Here is a 25646-nt window from a genome sequence, read left to right on the forward strand (position 1 = left end):
TATAAGGAAGTGAATTTTCCAGGCTAACTTATAACCAACAATTAACAATAAGGAAGTTACAGCATACTTAACATTTATATTTGCAAAGTCAGAAATTAAACAAAACAAACCCTTATTTGTTCTATCTTTGTATATTGGCCTCAGCACATTCCAATATCTGGGGGCACGGCAGTGCCCCCGCCAAGTCGAGCAAAAAAGAAGCGGCACGGCCGTACCATCCTTTTCTCGAAGCAATTCGGGCCTTTTTCGACCCCCTATAATTCGGTTGTGGATAAAGCAAGAAACCTGAATCTTCAGTAACTAATCCGGCATTGTATAAACACGGAATATTTAAAATTTCAGTCAATTTGAACCAGTAGTTTAAGAATGACAACTTGTTAAAGTTTCTAAATTTTGTCACTCACTGACTCACCAATCATCAAAAGTCCAAGGCACTTCTAGCAGACTTAGAAGCTTCATATTTGGAATACATATAGAGTTTAGTGTCTTAATCATGGGAAAACTTAAATATTTTGTAATTTCGGTCCAGTTTTCCAAATACACCAACTGCATCAATAACTTTGTAATCTCATATAAATATATGGGATTACAAAGTTATTTATGCAGTTGGTGGTTGGTGGTGGTTATAAATTTAATAGGTGTAGATAGGTACCTACCATATGAGGCAAGGGAGGGGGTATAGGGTGGGTAAGGGTGTGTTTAGCCCATGAAACTGAACAACATTATTACTTGTAAAATGGTCGACGTAATGAAAAACACATGATTGGACATGTCTTGAAGTACGAAAATCTAATAAAAAAATATATTATAATTTAAATCTGTTATATATAAATTGTTAGCGCGACTAGCCTCCTTACAGACAGACTGGCCTCTATTTTACTCTATGACTGACAAGCAAAATATACGCCAAAATGACAGAACAATGAAATGTGAATGCCTTCGAGCGAGCGGCAGCCGCACGCATACGTGCGAGCGCCCTCATGCTGTTCGGATGTGCCTCGAAACCTAAAATTGAGACATCAAAGCCTCCGAGAAAAGCCCATAGAGACAGGGAGTGGGCTTTGAGAAAAACTGTGGCTGAAGCTCAAGAAGTAGTACCGGAAAAGAAAAAGAGGAAGACTACATATAAAAATAAGAAAATATCATAAGACCTTTAACAAAATTCGTTAGAAGTAGATGGTATCAAAAAGAAAGGCTCTACAAAAAGAAGTGAGATCCCATCAAAAACATCCTGTAAAAAACCCAAGTCTCGCAGCTCAGTCTTTCTACCGTCAAAAGTTGTGAGATCCATGTAATACCAAGTCGGTTAATCTATTTAGTGTCTACTTGAAGGACCTTCTGTCTTAAGTTATTACATAAGTTATTATCATGCCAATATTAAAAATATTTAACGTTTTAAACAAATAGATCGACTTGGACATCGCATGAAAACAAAATGAATATTACAATATTTTATTAGATTCTTTAGTCTCTCGCGCCTCACGCGATTGAAACTCTCGTTCCTGTTGGTCGCTGGCCCGTCGTGCTGTGTAGTGTGATACATACTAATAATCAAATCGGATCATCGGACATCGCTGTCCAAGTCGATCTATTTGTTTAAAACGTTAAATATTTTTAATATTGGCATGATAATAACTTATGTAATAACTTAAGACAGAAGGTCCTTCAAGTAGACACTAAATAGATTAACCGACTTGGTATTACATGGATCTCACAACTTTTGACGGTAGAAAGACTGAGCTGCGAGACTTGGGTTTTTTACAGGATGTTTTTGATGGGATTTACTTAAACTGCTAATGAAATTATATATTTATAGATAAATAGATACTTTCAAGTCATCCGACCTTTTCCACCCTGTTATGGTGGAGCCCCAATTCCGGCAATAATAAGGAAATTGGAAATCAAAATCACTGGACACCAGCTGTAGTATGTGGATCAGTTTTCAGTACTTTCGACAAAAGTGTTCAGTAATCAGTACGAGTTTGTTTTCGTTCAACGTAAAGCAAACTCGTACTTAGGGTATATACAGCGTTTTTTTTTTTTTTTTTTTATTTATTTTTTTTTACATTTAATGGGTCGACGTTTGGCCGCTATCTCACCTGATGGTAAGTGATGATACGGCCTACGGTGGAGCACGTCTGCCCATAAGCAACCTATTCAACAAAAAATGCGTGTAACAAAATACCCATATACATCAAGAAGCACTGAAGAAAACAGGTTGAATAGAATCTCTACACAAAGTTTCAGCTTAAAATACGTTTAAAAAAATTTGTACCAAATACTTGGTGTCGCATGGTTCTTGATTTTATAAATCATACAAACGTGTCACAATACTACAGGGGTCACTCGCTAATTACGAAACATTTCTTCTGTAAATCTGATCGCCTAGTACCTATCTACCTAATTTAATTCGCATGAAAAGTAAAAATATATTGGAAAAAATCATAACTTCTTTCCATGAAAACATGAGTTTAAAATACCCTTCCCGTATCGTTTGTTATGTAATCCAGAAACCGTGCACTTGATATGTATACCCCCTTTTTGTTACACCGTGTATAGTCTTCAACAAAAAACTGCTAACTTCATTTCGGGTTTTAAAACCTGTAGGTATACTCGGGTTCTCGAATGTGAAGTTTCGTTTTATCTTTGGCTGCAAGCGTAAGTAGGTTTTATTAATTTACTAATAAAATTACTTATAATAACGTTTTATTTTTAATTTCAAATCTAAACAAAATTTATCTTCATTTTATCTGTAATTTTTGTTCACGAAAGTTCACAATATACGGAATCGTAGTATGAAATCTGTGAAGTGTTGGACGAAACTTCGTTTTTCGTTAAATTAGAGTAGACCTCCTGATTATTTTGGTTTTGCCTATGTTATGTATGTCACTTTCACAAATCAAATACGAACTAGGTTACCTGTATGTCCATTGATTTGAAACAATACTCAGTTATTAGGAGAGTTATAAATGTATCTGTGTCATGAACTATCCATGTCAACGTGTGTACGTTGACCCAGTGGCTAAAACTGTCTCTATATACAAACTTTTTGGTTGTTTCCAACAATGTTTTGTCGTCCCCAGTGGGTTGTAGATACAGAGAATAAATGACATTGATACCGTGTGGTCAGTCATCGTAAGCCTATTTAATTCTATTTTCTGACGCTTCTAGCAACATCGTTACTTGTATTTTATAACAAAGTCAAAGTCAAAATTATTTATTTTGAAATAGACCGAGAAGGTACTTTTGAACGTCAAGGGTTCCGTTTTTTGCCATCTGACTACGGAACCCTAAAATTAATTTAAATAATATTGAAATGAAATTGTAAATGGGAGCAAGCTGTAATGTAGATACGCTTCAGATGCTAGGAATTGAGAGTAAAAACCTTGGTGGTGCTAATAAAGGACAGTGCTCATTAGAGGTAAAGAGGGGTTACCGCTACGCTAATATTCCTTAACCTTCTCTAGGGTCAGAGAAACACGAGATTTAGTTCTAGTGCCTTTTTTCCTTGCCTTTAGGTACTAAGCTGAGGTTAGAACACTGAAACTAATCTAAGTTTCAAGGCATTTTTAAAACGTTTGGTACCCTAATACAAGAACAAAGATGGTTATTAATAGGCAAACCAATTCTAATGACATAATTGTTCTATTACTTCGTAGATAATCATCAAAGTGTTGCTGCTGACTGCTAAACATATGCCTTCCTAGTGGGCATAGTAATGCATTTACTAAAACAGCACGTGTAATAGGTAGGTATATTCATTAGATCCGCAACAACAATTTCTACAATACTCGCACTTTTAATATCGACTGCTTTGAAAGATTTATATATTCGCTTCTTCAGTGCCGGAACATTGCAATGCTTCGAGAATAATTATGCTTTATTCTTAAAAGATTTTGTCAGCAAAAACCTAAATGCCATCCAAAATACTTACTATATAATCTAACTAGCTGTGCCCGCGACTTCGTCCGCGTGGAATAGTTATTTTAGGCATTATTTTTATTTTTGCAAACAACTTTCTCAGCTTCATAAATTATAGCTGTAACCCACGGTTAATTTGTGCATTGAAAATTCGTGATAGCACTGGATTATGATTATAAGGAACAATCCACACTCATTTCTATACTATATGTGTTTCCACTGTTTTCCGGAAACCTGCGCCTATAGGTTGAGTAACCGCCACCCAGGTTTGTGTTTCAGAAATAAAATTCCTAGGGTACTTTTTAGATGGGCTCGCTCGATGGGTGAACGATCCTCATCACGCCCCAGCCGCCGCAGAAGACACTCCGGGCGTCGAGGATCACGTGACGATCCCCGGCCACCGTAAGCGCGGGTCTGCGGACGGCGAGTAAGAGTAGCTCGTCGCCCGATCAAAACCAGACCCGTGCGTACCGTGCGTCGCGTTCTGTGTGCGCCTCAAAGAGCCAGGCCACTACAGATCGGACCCAATAGGGCTGATGCCCGATCCGGTGCTGCAGACAACGTAAAAGATTACCGGGGCCCCGGCTCAAATCAGAACGGGGTGATTTTTACACTCCTTCTCGCTTCACCCAAGGCAGGAGTAGCCAACGGATGATTTCCCCCCCTCAAAAAAAAAAGAAAGAGTACTTTCTAGAACAAATTCTTTCATACATGGTGACGCAAGGTTATGAAATCCTTAAGGACCATAATTTTTATACCCTATCATATTTTTATGACAATAAATTGAAGAATTGGATTTTTTTGTTTGTCAAATATTTCAGCCGATATTATTGCACTATACGTAGAATCTGGTTGTACTTTGTTAGACAGCCACAATAAAATGTGGGCGTGTGGTAAACCGCTTTTTTGCTATTCTACGCTGTAAACAAACGCTTTCGATGGTCAATGATCAAAAAATGTTTTACTTCGTTAGTAAGACTATAATTTTTTTGAGTATAGTTATACCCAGGCTCCGCGTCGATCGCAATCAATGCCTCCTGGCAGCGTCATGTTTCGTACATCATGCGGCGCGGGCGCGCGGGTGAATTTTATATCGGATATCTTCTAAGATGTTTATTGAAGTTTAGTGATGTCAAAGACAATTTTGTTCACAATTAAATACTCTTATTGAATAACAGATTTATTTCGATAAAGATTAATATTTTTTCGTTAATACAACTCTTAACAAATAATGCATTAATTTCGACCTAGTTTGATTACCATAAAAACGATTCTAGTAAGTTAATCCTAAAAGATATACTGTCGCGGATTTTTTTTAGATCATTTCAAGAGGAATAATTCTTTCATACATATAATTTTCGTATCTTGAACCATTTTCGCAGCGCACGCAATGGAAGCCCTCAAGAATTAATAATTTCCCCCGTTTTGTCCACATTTTCCTTTATTTCTTCGCTCCTAATAGTTATAGCGTGATGTTTTATAGCCTATAGCCTTCCTCGATAAATGGACTATCCAACACAAAAAGAATTATTCAAATCGGACCAGTAGTTCCGGAGATTAGCGCGTTCAAACAAACAAACAAACAAACAAACAATCAAACAAACTCTTCAGCTTTATAATATTAGTATAGATATTAGTATAGATTGTGTATGTAATGCAATTTATACCACTTACAATTCTAATCGTTTAAAAATATGCAATGCTTCGTTATACAGTACAAGTGGTAAGATATCGATTTTATATACTATAATAATATTAGAAGACCAAATTATCTTGTGTATGTACCTATTTAATCGATTCCTTAATATTTTCTTTCACAATTTTATTCACATGTAACTTCCCAATATTACACTCATGAACTAGTTCCTCATAAGAATCTATTTCCTCAAACAAAATTCCTATGATTATTACATTCGCAAACAGTCATCAAAGAAGTAATCAGTAGACGTAATTCATCGACTCAACAGCTTCACTAGTGATGTTACTAACAAAATCGATACTCGCACTAAGAAATCTCACAAACTAATATAAAGCCAGACTCGATTTACCATTGTTACACAAAGGACGAACATTAATACTGATTGTGATGTGACATAGCGTGATATGAATGCATAATCATACCAGTGTGTTCAAAACCTAAGAAAAAAAATATGGAAAAATGTATGAACAAGATTTTACATCGAGTCTAGCGGATTGTAAAAGTAAATAGGCATTGTTCGTAGAATACCAATATTGTTTGACATTGGTTGCATATTAAAATTTAGTTTAAAGAAGGAGTAACAAAGGTAGACAATAAAGGTTAAAAAGACAAATCGTGGTAATTATATATCTATAGTTTCAAAGAACTCTGTCAGACTGCACTGTTGGCGCGGTAGCTGAGCAACAGACTGCCATACAACGTGTAGCGTGTTCGATTCCCGCACGAAGCAATTTATTGTGTAATCCACAAATTGTTGTTTCGCGTCTGGATGTCATGTGCTTGTGAAATTGTATGTTTGTAAAGATACCCACGACACAGGAGAAAATCCGAATGTGGGACTACCATTATCCAATAAAAAAACGAAAAGAAAAAAGACTCATCATCGAGTAGTCACAAAAGTCATTAATTAGATAAACTAAATAGGGGTAATAAACAGATCTGTTTCCTAAAAAGAAGGCTAATGTGCAGCCACACTTAATGACTACAAACTACTTGTGTCTATAGGTTCTACCTAGACAAGTTCCATCAATCATTTTGTTGATACTAGAAAGTTTTGTATTTGTAATAATAATACCATTCATATTTGCTACAAGAAATGCTTCATCTATTTGTTTATTAGTATTTACTTAGTAAATTAAGACCCCTTGTCCGGCGACCGAACCCAAGACCCCTTGTCCGGCGACAAGGGGTCTTGGGTTCGATTCCCGGATCGGGCAAAGAATTACTGGGCTTTTTTCGGTTTTTTTAGTAGTAGCACGGAGTCCGGGATTGTACCCAGTATATGGCAATAGGCTCACCCCCTATTACATGGGACTTATAACACAAGTGGTGAAAAGTGGGTGTACATTGTATAGCGGCATTACGCATATACCTCTGCCTATCCCTTTGGAGATAAAGGTCATGACGTTGCATCATAATGATTGTCAAGTTCATAATAACAACGGAATTAAAAATACCACAATGACCGACGAATTTGGAATCGCTGTAGTAGCTTCAGTTAGTGACCAATATCATTAACTTACTTCCTCTTAAAAATGTATGACAAGGTCGGGCCAAGAGTCCGTGGAGAACTAATATTTACTAGTAAATAGAAAATAAAACATTCTTCCTCTTTTTCTTGGTCGCATTCTTCGTTACTGAAGGTCGTACCTACGAAAGTCCTTCATTAATATTAACATTACATGATTTAAAAACCATACTATAATTATTATTTGTCCGCAAATTCGTCCCGTCGATATACCAAAAGTTTAAAACAATGGCTAAACGAGTCCTCAATGTCCTCGATAGTAAAGAAAAGTTTCTATGAACAATTATGTTGATGAATGGCCTCCTGTCGGTTACAGACATAGGTACTGTTCACTATTCAAGTAAAAAATCTAATTAGACTGACCATTCTTCTTCTACATACGAATTCAGAAAACTAGGCCGTAAAAAAAGGCGTCTCTTACCACCAGACGTGAAAGCAGCCAAACGTCGACCCATCAAATATATAAAAAAAACCAACGACCAGCATCATTAGAATCGGTAGATTTATAATTCTATAGTTTTATTTTTGCTATCCTGGCTAGAGAAAGTCAACACTTTAGACCTAAATATGAATTGGAATAAGTAGAAGCTTCGAACGATCTTACTGGTAACCGAGGCTACGGCTCAATGCAGGAGTAGGTGGTGGTATTTAGTCGGTAAGCGGGAGAAGACATTGAATGATTTTCCCCTTAATTATTAATTATTTTGACCAATAACTGAATTATAGTCAAGACTTTAACTATGTACTCAAATTCTCAATACGGTATTGCTTGTTTTAGATGCACGGAAAACGGTACGTGGTTCGTGCACCCGCACACGGACAAACCATGGACCAACTACACTACCTGCGTTGATGTTGACGATCTAGACGTGAGTATCTTTCAAAAGTATTAGACATTTCAAGTTCAGTTCTGTCTGAATTCTGTTGTTATGCTTAGTGTAAGCCAGTAGGGACGTCCCATTACCTCATAGGAATCATAGCTTTAGGTTACGTAGGTAAATAAGAAATGTGGGTGATATTTTTAAATGAGTCTATTCCTTCAATAAATTAAAATCATATTAAGTTGTTCCTGGACATTTCACAAAGATACCGATATCGCCAGGTTGGTTACTTCAATAATACTGGAACATAATATCAAATCATGTGTTTCTACTTAAATCACATGGACCAAAGGATCCTTCCCTTGTAACGTATTACATATTGGTTTTTTTTTTAAACCGTTTATAAAACGCACGATAAAATTGTAATAAAATCCGTTGTCTGCGAATTAATGACACGATCGTTATCCTTGCCGTATTCTGCAGCCAATTTCATTTCTTCTCCCACCTAATACTCATCAATCACTTGAACTGAAGGAAAATAAGCAGGAAGTACTTCCAACATCTGACAGTATCTATAAGAAAACGGAATTTTCCTTCCCATATACGAATACACACAATTTTCGGGTCGGAAAATCTATTTCCACCAAAAACAACACGTACAATTATCAAGTACTACGATAATTGGAAGGCTTATTTTCTCGTTCGAAAATAAACCATTTTATTGATTTATTTATCAACGTTTATAAAATTTCATACTATATATTAGCGTCTATACATTCTATTAGAGTCAGTAGATACTATGTTGATGTTCCTGAATTGGTATCTTGCAAAAAGGCAACAAAGATATTTTTTTAAAAACAGCTTAAAATGGATTATAGTCAAAGAAAATGGAAAAAAACTTAAACTAGATTAAACAAAAGTACTTACCCCGTAATAAATTGATGATACGTTTGTAAGCTACTTCACACATAGTATCCCGCTCTGAAAATCTCTTCTGATAAAGAAAACTTGTGATTGAGATGAATGACAAACTAAATTATACTGCGTGACTACGAACTTTAGTTGAGTGAAGGAACACCTACTTGTCTTTCGTGACAAAGTAGACTCGTTTGTTTTGATTTTATACGGTACGGTACATATTTTAACGTAGCAGTAATCTATGCTTATATACTTATCTACACTAATATTATAAAGAGGAAAACTTTGTAATATTATAAAGCTGAAGAGTTTGTTTGTTTGTTTATTTGTTTGAACGTGCTAATCTCAGGAACTACTGGTCTGATTTGAATAATTCTTTTTGTGTTGGATAGCGCATTTATCGAGGAAGGTTATAAGCTATATGAATCATCACGCCACGATCAATAGGAACCGAGCAGTGCGGGTGAAACCGCGCGGATGTAGCTAGTCTATAATACCCATGGGTAAAGTTTCCACCACATATGAAAATATATTTGTGCATTGCAACTCCAAATCTTTAAAACTTTGTCGGTCCTGTAGCACTCTAATGATTGGTGAAAGGATTCGTTGAGTACCGAGTGCGCCTTGACCAAACACTACTGAAAATCTTAACAAAATGTACAGTACACTTATTAAAATAAAACGTTACAGGCGAATTCTAAAAGAAAAAATCTAATTTACACAGACATGGTTCACTTATTATTAAAGAACATTTAATAACCAAGAAAGCTTGTAATGTAAGAGTATTTTAACGTTTTCCTCAACTGCTTCTTGGTCTAACCAATTTGTGTATTCATTTACGTATTATATTATACATTTACTTGTAATAATACTTTACACAGATTCTTCCTTTTGTTTAGGTAAATGGAAGCATAAAATGCAAATAGAAATACGATTGATAGTTTTTCTCCTTTTATGTTTAGGATTCTTTATATATGCCTACAAAACCCCTAAAAAAATGCGATAAAAATGGCAACTTGAAAGGGTAATATAGTAATGTGTGTGTGGATAACTGTGTCATTTCAAAGCCGCCCCTTACTATTGAAGTCCACTCGAACGATACCCGATTGCTGACTCGACGATTTTATAGACCATGTTCAGCTGTTCACAAAAAACCATAAAACGTCTTATTTAATTCAGTAGTAAAGAGGTTTTTTTTAAATCTTCTGAATATTTTATTCGGAGTTTTTAGGAAGCACCGTTTTATCATTTTTGTAAGGACTTATAACTATTTGAATATGTAAAATAAATCTTAAAGAAGTGGAATAGAGAGGTATATTCGCAGCAGGTTCACTTTTCGCCAGTTAGCTATAGCGTAGTGTGGTTAATGAAATAGCCGCTCAGTATAACGTCTAAACGCTCAGGATAAGGTTACATCAAATGCCATTCAAAAATCCAAATTAGATCTTACGTGATTTCCAAAATTAAATAACTAAAATTAATGTCCTTATAGGACCAGGAACCCAGTGATCTTATATGCGACCACACGTCGAATGCGTAGAAACACGTGTGTGTGTAATTCGTAGCCTTCCCGTTTTTTACTGGATACATTTCGGAGAGTGTGCGGGGGAATTGCACAACTTGATTCCTCCTAGTCCTTTCCATCATCGAACCACCAGACAATCGGCGAGGCGTCACCGTTTCATGGAGGATATCCCACCCACACGCACGAAGCGCTTCGCTTCAAGCTTCCTTGTGCAAACTACTAGGGAGTGGAACTCCTTGCCGGAGTCTGTGTTTCCTGATGGGTATAACCTGGGTGTCTTCTTATGGGCAGACGTGCTCCATCGTAGGCCGCATCATCACTTACCATCAGGCGAGATAGGTCATAGGCCAAACGTCGACCCATTTAATATAAAAAAATTGATCAACAAAAACCCACAGCACAGATTAAATACACTTGGGCAAGAATGTGCGTGTGTACAACATAATATAGTTTTTATGTTTGTTTAAAAGTATTATGCGTATTGTGTAAACAATCAGTGGTTTTAGCGTATCGGTAGCGTATGACGAGTGACGGGACTCGTCGCCCAGCAGCGTTGCGCCATCTATCACGATGGGTTTACTGCTGCTGACTTGCCGACACCCTGTATACACGCGACTATGATTCATGCGTGCAATGTCTCAGTTTCCTCAGTTATTTTTATATAATGTACGCCTAGAGTTGTTTGTACTCTATAAAAAGTTTATGTAGACTCTTCTACTAGTTTTCCAAAATGGTAGACCTTTTTCGGCAAGATGGTTAGTAATATGATATGATAGAGAGGACAAAACGAGCAGACTGGCCTAAAATTTCTAATGTGCAGATCACTATTTATAGTAGTCATATAAATATTTGACAGAACTATAGAGAAAATTTTAGCTTCAAATGTACTCACAATACTTTTTGTTTCAGTTCCGGAACATCGTGAATAACATTTATGTGATTGGATACTCGCTGTCAGTGGTTGCTCTGCTCATCTCCGTCTTCATTTTCCTCTATTTTCGGTAAGTATGTACTTATTTCATTCCATTTCAACTGACCTTGGAAAAGATAATAGTCATGGTTTATTTATCTTTCTTCTTTCTTATAGCTACGAGAAACTGAACTAATTTACTAGTTAAGTCAAACTTTACTAACACGTTGACCGAGTTGCACGTGCGACTGCCGGGCAAGGGATCTCGGGGGCTCTTTTCGCCTTTCAAAAATTTCTCAGTAGTAGCACGGAATCTGGAAATGTGGCGCTATATGGCAATAGGCTAACCACCTATTACATGGGACTTACAACATAAATTGTGAAAAGTGGGTGTATATTGTACAGTGGCATTACATGCTATAATGTGCACCTCTGTCCCTTTGGGGATAAAAATCGTAACGATTAGTTAGTATGTGTGTACGTCAAATTTTTACTTTTTCTATTTTTGTGTTACTTATCAACAGGTATATTTTATAATATTTATTTTTGCATATGGACAGATAATCTAAACTAATCAATAATTCAACCGCTATATGTTTTCATACTGTAACTTACTTTCACAATAATTTAAAAAAACATTGCAAATTGTATCAAAATCCGTGAATAACATAAATAAACAAACAGGGAATTTAGTTTAAAATAAGATATTAAATAAATAAAGAATAACGTAAAAAAGCTCACGATATTTTTACTAGATCTTCCAATCATCACAGTACATTGATATTTTAACATGATTTAAAAACAAACTTCCGAAGTAGATGAGTGCGTGTATCTTTTATTAAATAAACATTATTTTGTTTTGATTATAACAAGATGTTTGACCGAAATATTTCCAATAAAACATTACAATCTTATTTTTGGCTTGTTTACATGGAAGTGATGATGACTTGGTGGAGCTATCGCAATATTTTGTTCTATCTTTGATAGTAATTAGTATGATGGCTGCCTTTTTCATTACCTGCCTTCATTAGACAAAAAGTGATAGCCAAAGATATTGGATTGAGATCAGTTATATTTTAATAAGTTATACCAAAGTTTGCCATTAATGTCATGAAATTATAATTTAGTGGTCGTTGCAATCTTGCAATTTAGTTTAAATATTTCATCCAAAATAAATAAACAACCAAAACAAACAAAAAATTATCAAGAATCCATTGGACGTTAAAGTTCTCATCTGTATCACTTTCACCACTTACTTTCACAAGACGGGGACGGGAATCGGTCCCAGAAGACCACCAGAAGACTGGTCTTCTGAGTCTTTAAATTTTGATACCAGGTGTTTGTCTAGAGATTTTAGATTGAGATCGAATTATACTTTTAGACGATACCAAGTTAGATTTCTTTCTTATTTTCTTATAAGACTCGTGAGGCAATAGTCGGAACACTCAAGATCCCCATTTCTCCTATGTCGCAACCCATCTCGAAATGCATTACTGTACAGGAAATGTTCTGGACCAGTCGTCATAAATGAAAATTTAAAAAAGATTTTGCATAATTAACACAGATTACCCAATTTATACAGCCACAAAAAAAAATATATAACCACTCATTAAAATAAGTGACAATAACAGCGTCATACGGGTACATAATGCGTGCGGTGTAATCGAGTTTTAATTTTTAACTACGACTATGAACTGAATATTTAATGATAATGCGAGTTAACCTAACTAAAGGTTTACTGCGGAAACAAAACTGGAAAAGCAGTTTCAACTGGTGCGAATGCGATGTTGTATTTGACCATCCGTCCGTCACCATCAATCATCACGATCATCATCATCAGCCTGTTCTCGTCCACTGCTGGACATAGGCCTCTTAAATGGCACACCACTGGGCTCTAGATGGAGTGACAATATCCGCAAGATGGCTGGTAGTGGATGCATAGAGATGAAGATCACGATCATAACATAACATTTTGTTTCCGACCGAGAAATACAATCACTCAGGTCAATTTCGGCCAGCATAAGGTTATTATAGAACAAATAAATAAACAGATATCTAACGTCACTCCTTTTAAGCTAAAGGGTAGATAGAAGTACACATAACTCGAACTTGTGACCCCTCTCAATGAAGCTATTCATCAGAGAACAAGAACCAATATGCGTCCGATTTCCTCTCTATTATGGTTCGAATGTTTATTATAGAACATGGCTGGAGTGAGGTGCTTTCCAATGTATAGAGTCGATATCATCTTTTACTTATTTATGTCGACATAACCTTTTCTCAGACCAGATACACCACACACTCTATTGCATGAGCAAACATGTTCCTTGTTCATATGCGTCGTTTGCATGCAATTGATCTAGTTTACCCAACAACAGAGCGATACTGCTCTTAAGTACTAAAACCACAAATCTAAATTAATAAATACTAACTTGTAACGGCCCACGGCTGTTGTAGAGGGATACAAAATGATTATCTTATATATAATCTATGAAAAATCACTAGAGTTAGAGACGACCTTCAAACATCTTGGGAAGAAGCCAGGATAATAAAAACATCTTAACACACGAGATTTACTCAAGTACAAAAGACGTAAGAAATAAAATGACACTTTCCATATCCGTATTACAGCAGATTCCTATTCAATTTTGCAAAATGGCCTATCTTTAGAAAAAGACGGAGAAATAAGACGAATCGGAAGAACGCGATACGTATCAAAGCTACGCAATAAACGGGGTGAGCTCGGAATAAACCTATGTTATGCTGAATGCATATAAATTTTATCAATAAAGAGTACATAAAGCTGGAGAGAACCTCACTCTGCTACCCTAGAGAGTAATCTACCATGCAAACATACATAGCGACTTGGTAAGTGATGTGCAAAGTACTTACTGTTTCATTTTCATTTATCAAAAGTGTAAACAACTGTTCGAGCTTGAAAAGTCATTACTTAAACATTTCGCTATAAAACTTCAACCACTGTGGTATTCGTATCACACAATCGTGTTCACTGTTCTTGCGAAAATGACTTGAACCAAGTCAAATCTAGTGTTCGAACATTGTTTGAGTTGACTTACTTAATACTTTACACATAACTTCAAATTCTTGTGGTTACGACCACAGCTGCTAGCTTGCTGCCTTATATTTTAATCTTATTTCCTGTATTAATATATACAACTGAATTCCCATTCTCCTGGACCATCACATCACGCGCCAATGGTTGGACCAATTTCACTAATTCATATTCGGTGTTTGTCATTGTCAGAAGGTTCTTATACATATAAGAAAACTTGGGATATCGTCCCCGATCCTTGTTGAGACGATAAAAATACTCTATATGACTAGTGCATGTATTGCACAATAATTTCAAGTGTGGTGACCATAAAATTGAATGCAATTTTGTAGTCATAAATTACTTATCTCCTGAAGAGATTATTGCAACATACATTTTTTAGACAGCTTGGATATTTTTATAACATCCCGTAGAACAGATAAACTGAATGAATAAGCTGCTATCTCCTATGTAGTTAAATTTTACGCCACACTACTTCATGCCTCTTGTGTAAGGAAAAATCGAAGTCCACGTTTAAAATTTAAAACAGCTCTTTTCCAGATTCTATATTTCACCTAGTTTCACCCACCTGTGTTGCACCAGCATAGGCAGCATCGTCGCATAAAAAATAAGTAGAAATATTCAGTTTCTAGTCTCTATAATACTTTATTTATATTTTTAGAGTACACTCAATTGATCATTCACAATATTCAAATCCCACCAAACAGAAAAGAGAATGCTAAACCTGCTTTTAGTATTCTCTTTTCTCGTATACCTACTAAAGGAAAATGTTATTCTCTAAACACTCCGCCACGCTTAGCGCTTGCTCAAAGCACTGAATACTATAATATTCTCAAAGTCTGTTAAATTAAAAGATTTCTCTTGTCCAGACCGTCTTCCAGTGCTTTCTGAAACTGTTTAAAACAATTTTGAAGGATTTGCTTTTGATTTCATCGCGTGAACCATGCGTTTTATTATGTTTTGAGCTAGAGCCGATTAAGTAAAGCAGGTCTAGGTTATGTAGAAAGTATGAGGGTTCTTTGAGTATTAATAAGCATATAGCAATACAAGAAGTTTTTAGTAAATCAATAAAAAATATATGCATCACATCTGTCGATGCAATTTGAGCAGACGACAAGAATGTAACGACCGACATCAGAGGGCTTGATACAGGTTTATTTTATGTTTAACGAAATCGAATCGAGAACGCATTTAGCGCCGAACGCACTCTCGATCTCGTTTCGATCGTACAAAGGGTACTGACGTCTTACTTGGACGTACATACAGAGACTACGCGAAAAACAATGAACACGATGCAGTGAAACGCAAGTGAGAGTTTCAAAACAGTACACTCAAAGTAGCCATTGCTACAGTAGAATGTAGTCTAAAATGGAATCAAATTTTCTTATTCTATTTTGTCGAAGAACATAGAAGCGCTTGCATTTAAACATTTTGTCCGTATCACTGCAAACTATTTGCTGCACAAAAAAGGAAAACACATTGAAAGAGAGAACCGCTCTAAAACCTTTTAATTATTCACCTCTACGAGTACAGACCAAAAGAAATTAAAATTGCACGAAACATTGCACTAGAGAATGTGCTATACCATTATTTCCTTAAAGTTCTCTGTGTTAACCAATTTATTTGCTACCGTAGCACTTCGAAAGCTGGTTACTGGGTGCAATTAAATATTAAAAGACTCACGAGGTGTTAGTATACACTGAATGTTGTTTTAATCCCAAACAATAGTCTGCATACTGGCTATAAGTGGTTTGGTGGCTATCGTGCCGTACAATGAGAACGTTTACAAGTTCCATCACCTATTAATTCCATTACAAAATTAGGCAAATAATGTAATATGATAAAACAAATTCAGAATTTAAAGTACAAGCAAAAAATTGCAAACTCAAAAAAAAAGAGATATGAATATTTCAATCTTATCGAGGAGCAAAGGTATAGAAACTTATTAGATGTTTTATTCACACAGGGTACTCCAATGCACGCGAATTCGAATCCACGTGCATCTCTTCATCTCATTCGCTCTGAACAATATTCTCTGGATCATATGGTATCGAGCTGTCGTGAACAGGGTCAGCGTCGTACAGGAAAATACAGTAAGTGTGTCCTTTGTGTACCTGCTTATAATAATAGGGAGTTTTATTAATACTGTCATACATCATGTAAGGGCCACAACAAAATGCTTTTACTGAGAATCTCGAAAATCATTATCTTTGTCTGTCGCAGAAATCGAAGCCATTTGACCACTTGATAAATAAGACATTCTACGAAGCAATTTAACTCTGTGGTAGACAAAGACCTTTGTGCGTATACCATGGTCTTAGTATTGGGGTCCCTTTGAAAACCAGTGTTTACAAGGGCTAGTACAAGCATAAATAGGTTTGGATGGAATCGTATAGTAAAGTGACGTCACACCTAATAGTTTAAACTGTCGATCATCAATAAGGTCTTCTGAAATTCTAAATCTCTCATAAAACAAGTCTTTTATGAAACGAAAATAATGAATCCTCTAAAAATGGCTTCTAAAATAGAAGAGCAAGTAACAAAAACATTCCATTGCAAAACAATTGTATTGGTAGTAAATCCAGCATTTGACAATTACTTGCATCGGGTGCATACAGCCTAACATGGAATATACAAATATTTTGAAGGGGTATAAAAAGTAATTCGGAGTAGTATTCATTTTAAAACTTAAATGGAAGTTATAAAATGACGTCACACATGGCACGAATTCGATGACGCATAAAAGGGTGTAAACATAAAATATTTGTGCCACTGTTCAATAACAACACCACTCTCATGTTTTTACCGATAACAGTAAACATTTAACGTCCAATTTTTGTTAAACCACAAAAATATTTGAGAAAATTGAGGAAGTATAATAAGCTCTTTGCTTAAAAATCACCCTTCTCTTTGCATTAGATTTCCGTTTTTGGGAAAATTCGCATAAAAATTCAAATGAATTACCTATCCAAACAGAATTCCAATTTATTTCATTCTTTGCTCGTTTTCATAAACATTAGCTAAACAATTTCACAGTTGTTTTATCGAACGACAACATTCTAATTGGATTTATGGAGACCGTCGATCTATACAATTTTAAACGTTTTCTCAAAATTAGGTGAACGCTTCGATCCTTAATGCCAGGTGGTCTCTTATACTTCTGATTGAAATTAATCCCCCACTCCCTTTTATTCCTATAACGTTACTTACTAATATGTACTATATTATATTACCTAGTAGTACCTAAAATATATTCCCTAAATAACTAAGTTACGAAACCCAAAAAGGCTTTTCATAACTGTCTTTTAGTTTCAATCAAACTCAAAGTACAAAACTATACCTAACTCCATTGCATTAGAGCAGATTGTCATTAATACTGTATTGCAGGAATGGTGTCAAGTCCTTCACGTCATCACGAACTACTTTATGGTGACCAGCTATCTCTGGATGTTCTGCGAGGGGCTTCATCTGCACATAGCTCTTGTTGTGGTGAGTACATATACTGCTCAGTACTAAAAACTTAAGTCCTAGGAAGATAATATAAGAATACAGTAAAAAGGACACTTTATACACAATTGAATATGAATCAAAAAACGTTTTGCATAAAGTTGTTAATTGTACAGCAACAATACTTTTCCTGGTTTATTTTTGTACTTAGGTTTTACACCAGCCCTAATGTCTAAGACCTATAAAATAGGTACTCTAATTAAACAGAATTTGTCACGATACCGTTAGAGAAAATGTCTTTGTACAAACAATTAACGATGGCAGCATTGAATTCTCGTAATTAAACGCAATAGAGCTATACATCGGTCTGTTCGTAGGCTTAACTGAAATGTTTCAGTAATAACTTCGTTCGGAAGGCCGTTTAATATCCCGTTCGGTAAACACTATGACTGCTGCAAACAAAATTTCAAAGTTGCTCTATGAAAATGTCACGTAGTGTGAGAATTCTCGAGAGGATCTGCAAATACGGACAATATAAATCCGGTTTGTATTTAGAAAGGACACATGAGGATCTATTTCTACGTATACGTATGTTTATTGGATACGTTATTCTTTTGCGCTTTTAGAGCAAGAAGTTTCTCTGCTGCTCTAAAATAATATGGTCAAATTGGACTTATAACCCTAGAAGCTATACCTATAAATAAAATTGAAGTGTTTGTAATATGGAAATAACTACTTTACAACCCGCATTAATATGAATATACATACATACACTAAAATATTTTGTTATATATTTTTTTCTGTCTATCTGTTTGTTTCTTCTGGCTATTTTCTGAAATGTCTAAACCGATATTAACGGGTTTGTATACACTATCTGTCACATAAGTTTATCGGGCACTTATATGAAGGTGGTGAAACAGACGCTTAAACTGCGATGTAGATTAGGACCATCCATCTATCCAAACCATCATATGTATTCTTACGTATAGGTATAGTCCAGCAAAGAAATTGACAGTTAGTATTTGAAACACAAAATCATAATCCATTTTACTACCTTAATTAGCCTTAAATTTTTAATGGTTACCTTTAAAAATTTTAGAAGTATTTACCCAAGTCTTGAATTATATTCTTAGATAAGAAAACTCTTTAGTCCATGCTTCACTATCATGAAAAAGAGCGTCGCTTTATGGATGTTGTTTACATAATTCTTTGGCCTACTCATCAAGCAAGACCTTGACTTACATAAGGAAATGGAACATACTATAATACTGTACTCGTACCATATTATGATGAGTTCGTTGCTATGAATATGGGACCTTATAATGCCACCCTTCCTATTACTGGAGGCTGGCCAAGAGCGTTATAAGTTATGGTAAAAGAAAAATACAATATACACGGTGTAACAAAAAGGGGGCGATCAGATTTACAGAAGAAATGTTTCGTAATTAGCGAGTAACCCCTGTAGTGTTGTGACACGTTTGTATGATTTATAAAATCAAGAACCATGCGACACCAAGTATTTGGTACCAATTTTTTTTAAACGTATTTTAAGCTGAAACTTTGTTTAGAGATTCTATTCAACCTGTATTCTTCAGTTTATGTATAATTATGGGTATTTTGTTACACGCTGTATAGTTGTGCTCACTTAAATCATAAGTCTTGGTTTCCTTTCTGGTTAAATCATCAGAAATATTCAGTCAATATAAAATGTTTAAAGGTTTCATTGTGTAGTTAATAAACTTCAAACTAGGATTTTCTCCTGAGTCGTTGACTCGATTAGTGGACTCGGAACAAAAATGTGTACTCTATAAAATTGATAAAGTTATCGTAAAGATTTCTGATCTCCAAAATGTTCAGGAAAAGCACAACGCTTGGAATTATGCTCAAACTCCGGCAACTCATCCTCTATTATACGGATCCCATAACACAACAGGCGCTAAGTGGTTGTCACGTTCAATGTGCACCTTTTGCTGAATAGAAAGCGTGAATGTTTTGACACCCCACGTAACACGTGAAGGGTTACTTTCGAAATACTTCACGCCACAAACTTTGTTCGATGACCCGATAGTTGGAAAGTTCGAGAAAAATATTACACCACCGTTTTACTCTTATTTTAATATTTCCTGTTTACGCGAAGCTTACAGATATTGCGGGCGTATGTACATGCATAATATATGTATGTATATGTTGTACCTATATATAGCAACATGTTTGTGACAGAACGGTTACGTTATGAAAGCCTTTTCTGAAAGTATTCACATAACTGTCATATACATACTATTACATAGACGTTATGAATACCTAATGCTATTGGTTGCTTTAAAGAATATAAGTCATATCCGTAGCCATAGGCCTTAAGATATTAAGATACTGGATACCAATTCCTTATAAGTATAAGTGCTAAACAGTGAAAGAATACTAAGTAGTACCTGAGGTTCGATCCTCGAAACCTCTAGCTAGTACTTAACCAACATACGTAAGTTTAGGTCAACATACTATCTACTCACGATCCAGACGTGAAGAGAAAACTTTGTTTCCTTTTAAAGGATTACCCACGTGGAAAAGTGAGATTTTCAATGGATGAAGTTAAGAATACTAGTGAAGTTTTTATTAAATATTTAACACATAGGAGGGTAATACATAGGATACATAAACATAGGTTCTTGGGAGTCCGATTAACGGACAGAATAAGAAACACCACGTCACGGCAGGGCCAGAAGGAAATAACGGGACGAACTTGACACCTACGATATTTAGTGGAGGTAGGGAGGCCTTTGCCCAACAGTGGGACGACCACATCTAAAAATGAAATAAAAATAAAATTTAGTACATATTAAGCTTTATCTTTTATTGACAAAATTGCATTCTCATTTTAGCAAAAACAATGATTTTTAACACCTAAAGTAGTGACATTCACATATATTTTTAAAAGTGACTACTTAAGAGAGTGAATTATGTTTTTATGATAACGAATACAACAGATAAAGATCGGTGTTATTTCTCAGTCTAGCATATTTTCGTACAGACCAAACAATACATTATATTAATAGAGGTGCTGATTTCTTCAGGAAATTATAAATCTTTGTGTTTATGGTGACTAGCTGTACTAAAATGTCTAACCTATTTCCCAATATTATGAGGTTAAACATTATAAGAAAATCTTTTGTATTTTTATTCGGTTATGCTGATATTTGGCGTGATACTATAAGACTTTAGTCCTGAGTTTAATGCCATTCATGAATGGCTTTATGTGTCCGCGACGACACGAATAATAAGTTTGATAAAGCCTATAAATGAACAATTTCTTTAGTAAATAGACAATAAGTCTAATAATTTTACGTAAAACTTAGAACACGGAGGAAAATATATAATTATATAATTTCATTATAACTTGCGTGAGACATCCAAAATTAAGTACATATTATGTTATCGGCTTACTCACGTAACTGTTTGACGAGGAACTCGACTAGTTTCAAGCCAAGCTAGAGCCTCATATTCATAAGCAGCCAGTAGCAGTGCAACAATCGCCGTGTCGCCGTGAGTTGCGGTATGCTCCTCCTGAATATGAGCCTCTAGCATGGCTTGAAACTAGTCGATTTCCTCGTCAAACAGTTACGTGAGTAAGCCGATAACATAATAAGTATTTAATGAAATATATATATATATATATATATAACTATATATTATATTTTGTGTTTGTTTACCTTTTTTTATAAGCATGTAATGCTAATGGAAGTGTGGTGCAGGTGTTCGTGAAAGATGAAGTGGCGATGCGATGGTTCGTCATCCTCGGGTGGGGTGGTTCGCTGGCAATCGTGCTGGTGTACGCAGTCGTCAGGTTCTTCACTCCTGGAGCTACTGAACGGTATGTACATTATTCAATATTTTAATTCGTCTTTTTTTTGAGGGGGGAAAATCATCCAATTACTTCTCTCACCTTGGGCGAGGCGAGAGGGAGTGTCAGACTCTTACTGACTAAAAACCACCCCGTTCCTTCTCCTGCTTTTCGAGCCGGAGCCCCGGTAAACCCGCTAGGTAGTCCGCAGCTCCGGATCAGGCATCAGCCCTACTGGGCCCCATCTGTGGTGGTCTGATGGCTCTTTGAGGCGCGCGCGGAACGCTACGCGTCTACAACGCTTTTTAGGTTGTTACCTACTTGTAGCTAGACTCTTTAGCTGTTGTTTGCTTTAACAATTTCATATTAATTCAGTTGTAATAATTATGCTGAATCAGAGACCTTGCCCACACTTTCTCCGTAATTATGCATAGATAGATACCTACCAAGATTTTGTTAAACGTCTATAACATTATTATTGTAATTTGCCATTTGTAACACAAACAACTTGAGAGAAAGGAATAGTCCATATCGACGAACTAGTGTAACAATCAATAATACAACCTAACTTCTTCAACCACAACTTCGTATTCTTTCTATTCACACTTACAACCTGCAAGTGTACAAACATATCGCGTACAAAAAAGCCCTAACGTTCCCGCCTATTTAAACAAATACTGTAGTGTACTGTTAGAATGTGTTAAAACTGTGAATTTGTGCCTCTAACTAGTTCTTCAATATACTCGATTCAACTCTGACTGACTTATTGACGCGTAAAAGAGTTACGTTGTAACCTTTTTTGCAAAAATAAATATCATTTATCATTTATCTACTGTATCGTTCATTATGTGCAACACCCCGCCCTAATCTACATATTATGTATATTGGTGTACAATAACTTCTTGGAGCCATAATAAATGTTACAATGCTTATAAAATCATATTGGTAAGAGAAATACACAACAAAATTCTGTTAGTTTTACAGAGTGCTGTATATCAGATCGGTCTCTAAAATGCATTACCTGCACACCCGCTACTCTCGTTATTTAGAGTACCTACAACTGTTTCAAAATGTATAATGCTCTTGTATTCTTTTTGAATTTATGTCATTCTAAAACATAGATAGTGTGTGGTATTACTGCACATACATAAGTAACTAAAGGCAAGCTTCCACAGACCTGCATCGTACACATCGCGCGCATCTTACGCATTCCTTATGACGTCATCAGCACGCATCGCATGTAAGCATTGCTGATGATGCGGTTCGTACGATGCTTATCAGTGGACGCAGTTCTATGAGTTTCTATACAAAACAAACTAAAATCCATTGCGTGCGGTGCGTACGATGCGGGCCTGTGTACACTTGTATGACTCTGTTAAATACAGAAAGTATTGCTAACAGAAATCTCTTGTTTTACCAAAAACTTTGTTGATATAAAATAATTTTGTAGTATATCTCGAACTATAGTACAAATCTGAATTGAAAATTAATAAACTAATTGAACGAGAATCAGCAGTATCTATACAATCGCCATTTTAAAGAATAAAATAGATAGTTCGTTTTATTTAGTATTTTATCAGACTTCAAAGTTATTATTTATACAAGACCCATATCACGTAGGAGCTCTCAAATTGTAATCACGTTAAGCACTAGTTTCTGAACATTTATACCTACACAGTAAATGTTTCACAAAAGATAAATCAAATCAATACATCAATATACTTAAAACATAAACTATATAATTACTGGTGATTGACAACCCGTCTTTATAACCTACAGAATATCTGGGGGCACGGCAGTGCCCCCGCCAAGTCGAGCAAAAAAAGCGGCACGGCCGTACCATCCTTTTCTCGAAGCAATTCGGGCCTTTTTCGACCCCTATAATTCGGTTGTGGATAAAGCAAGAAACCTGAATCTTCAGTAACTAATCCGGCATTGTATAAACACGGAATATTTAAAATTTCAGTCAATTTGAACCAGTAGTTTAAGAATGACAACTTGTTAAAGTTTCTAAATTTTGTCACTCACTGACTCACCGATCATCAAAAGTCCAAGGCACTTCTAGCAGACTTAGAAGCTTCATATTTGGAATACATATAGAGTTTAGTGTCTTAATCATGGGAAAACTTAAATATTTTGTAATTTCGGTCCAGTTTTCCAAATACACCAACTGCATCAATAACTTTGTAATCCCATATAAATATATGGGATTACAAAGTTATTTATGCAGTTGGTGGTTGGTGGTGGTTATAAATTAATAATAATATTAATATTGGTATTACCTTTAACAAAATTCGATAGAAGTAGATGGTATCAAAAAGAAAGGCTCTACAAAAAGAAGTGAGATCCCATCAAAAACATCCTGTAAAAAACCCAAGTCTCGCAGCTCAGTCTTTCTACCGTCAAAAGTTGTGAGATCCATGTAATACCAAGTCGGTTAATCTATTTAGTGTCTACTTGAAGGACCTTCTGTCTTAAGTTATTACATAAGTTATTATCATGCCAATATTAAAAATATTTAACGTTTTAAACAAATAGATCGACTTGGACATCGCATGAAAACAAAATAATTATTACAATATTATATTAGATTCTTTAGTCTCTCGCGCCTCACGCGATTGAAACTCTCGTTCCTGTTGGTCGCTGGCCCGTCGTGCTGTGTAGTGTGATACATACTAATAATCAAATCAAGCGATGTCCAAGTCGATCTATTTGTTTAAAACGTTAAATATTTTTAATATTGGCATGATAATAACTTATGTAATAACTTAAGACAGAAGGTCCTTCAAGTAGACACTAAATAGATTAACCGACTTGGTATTACATGGATCTCACAACTTTTGACGGTAGAAAGACTGAGCTGCGAGACTTGGGTTTTTTACAGGATGTTTTTGATGGGATATTATAATCTGTCCGTATATTGTTTATGAAATGTAGAATTTTGATTCATTTCTTTCAAATATATTGACGGATAGGTTGAAATTTACCATAAGTGATGTAGTGACCGCCAGCAACTGACTGACAACGCAGACGTAAGTATAGCTGCTGGTCGTAAAAAGCTGAAAGTATGAACGTTGCCCCGGATTCTCAGGAGAACACTAAGAAAGTATTTCATGAAGTACCTCAACAGGAACGGAGAACAACTTACAGTTGACTGTACATTTACAAATTAAAGAAATAACAAAAAACACTAGTTTTTCCATTGAAATAAAAGTGTTCAACTACTTAATAGTCGATTGAGCTATGTACATATCGGTGTGACAGGAAAATAAAAAACAAATAAAAATAAAAAAGGTATGTGGAATTTACATGCATTTACATTTACATACATCACACCATAATAACCGCCTATAAGTTGGCCACAACTGACCAAAGGCCTCTCCTCACACAGAGAAGGTTTGGGCATTAATCACCACGCTTGCTCAATTTGGGTTGGCATGCTTACACAGTCCCTGATAAATTACTCGTTTCATAATGCGTTTCGTGAATTAACATTAGCATAAAGGAAACGTCCTTTTTCTCATTTTAGAACTAAACGACATGAACTATTTCACTAAAATCTTATTTACTATAATCAATATTAGGCAAGAAAAGTCAAGTCACTCTATACTATACTATAATATAATATAGATTTCCTGAAATGAAACCTCGTGTTAAGTAGGTAACCTTTGAATGATGCTATTTGGTGACCGCGTACTGGCAACCGCAGCGTAGGACGTCCACCCACGAGGTGGATAGACGAACTTATTAAGGTCGCTGGGAGCCGTTGGATGCAGGTCGCTTCGAACCGGCCTATCTGGAAATCATTGGGGGAAGCCTATGTTCAGTAGTGGACGTATGGCTGATATGATGATGATGATGATGAATGATACTATCTTAAACAGAAACCTCTACGGTATAGATTACAACTAATCGCATGTTTATATTAAAACTTGAGTAACATAATTGACTCCACCGTTCAAGCATAAA

At 35.6% G+C, this 25646-nt stretch overlaps 2 protein-coding genes and 1 long non-coding RNA gene across 6 annotated transcripts in view; 2 read left to right on the forward strand and 1 right to left on the reverse strand.

Annotated features, from left to right (window-relative positions):
• Positions 1-25646, forward strand: part of LOC118267698 (calcitonin gene-related peptide type 1 receptor) — a 75818-nt gene that overhangs the window by 30244 nt on the left and 19928 nt on the right. For all 4 annotated transcript variants that reach the window (XM_035581837.2, XM_035581828.2, XM_050704422.1 and 1 more), the window contains exons 4-8: positions 7927-8017; positions 11322-11413; positions 16362-16488; positions 17783-17884; positions 21589-21707. In XM_035581837.2, the coding sequence (XP_035437730.2) occupies positions 7927-8017; positions 11322-11413; positions 16362-16488; positions 17783-17884; positions 21589-21707 (531 nt within the window). The remainder of the gene's footprint in view (positions 1-7926; positions 8018-11321; positions 11414-16361; positions 16489-17782; positions 17885-21588; positions 21708-25646) is intronic.
• The window catches only part of LOC118262794 (RUS family member 1), a 137781-nt gene that overhangs the window by 22981 nt on the left and 89154 nt on the right, over positions 1-25646 (forward strand). The gene's annotated exons all lie outside the window — the stretch shown is intronic.
• LOC126912425 (uncharacterized) lies at positions 806-24359 on the reverse strand. Its single transcript, XR_007707134.1, has 2 exons — positions 23960-24359; positions 806-1151 (listed from the first exon to the last, which is right to left on the reverse strand). It is a non-coding gene; the product is annotated as an uncharacterized LOC126912425 (long non-coding RNA).

The sequence above is a fragment of the Spodoptera frugiperda genome, chromosome 25, assembly GCF_023101765.2.
Source record: "Spodoptera frugiperda isolate SF20-4 chromosome 25, AGI-APGP_CSIRO_Sfru_2.0, whole genome shotgun sequence".
NCBI classification, from domain to species: domain Eukaryota; kingdom Metazoa; phylum Arthropoda; class Insecta; order Lepidoptera; family Noctuidae; genus Spodoptera; species Spodoptera frugiperda.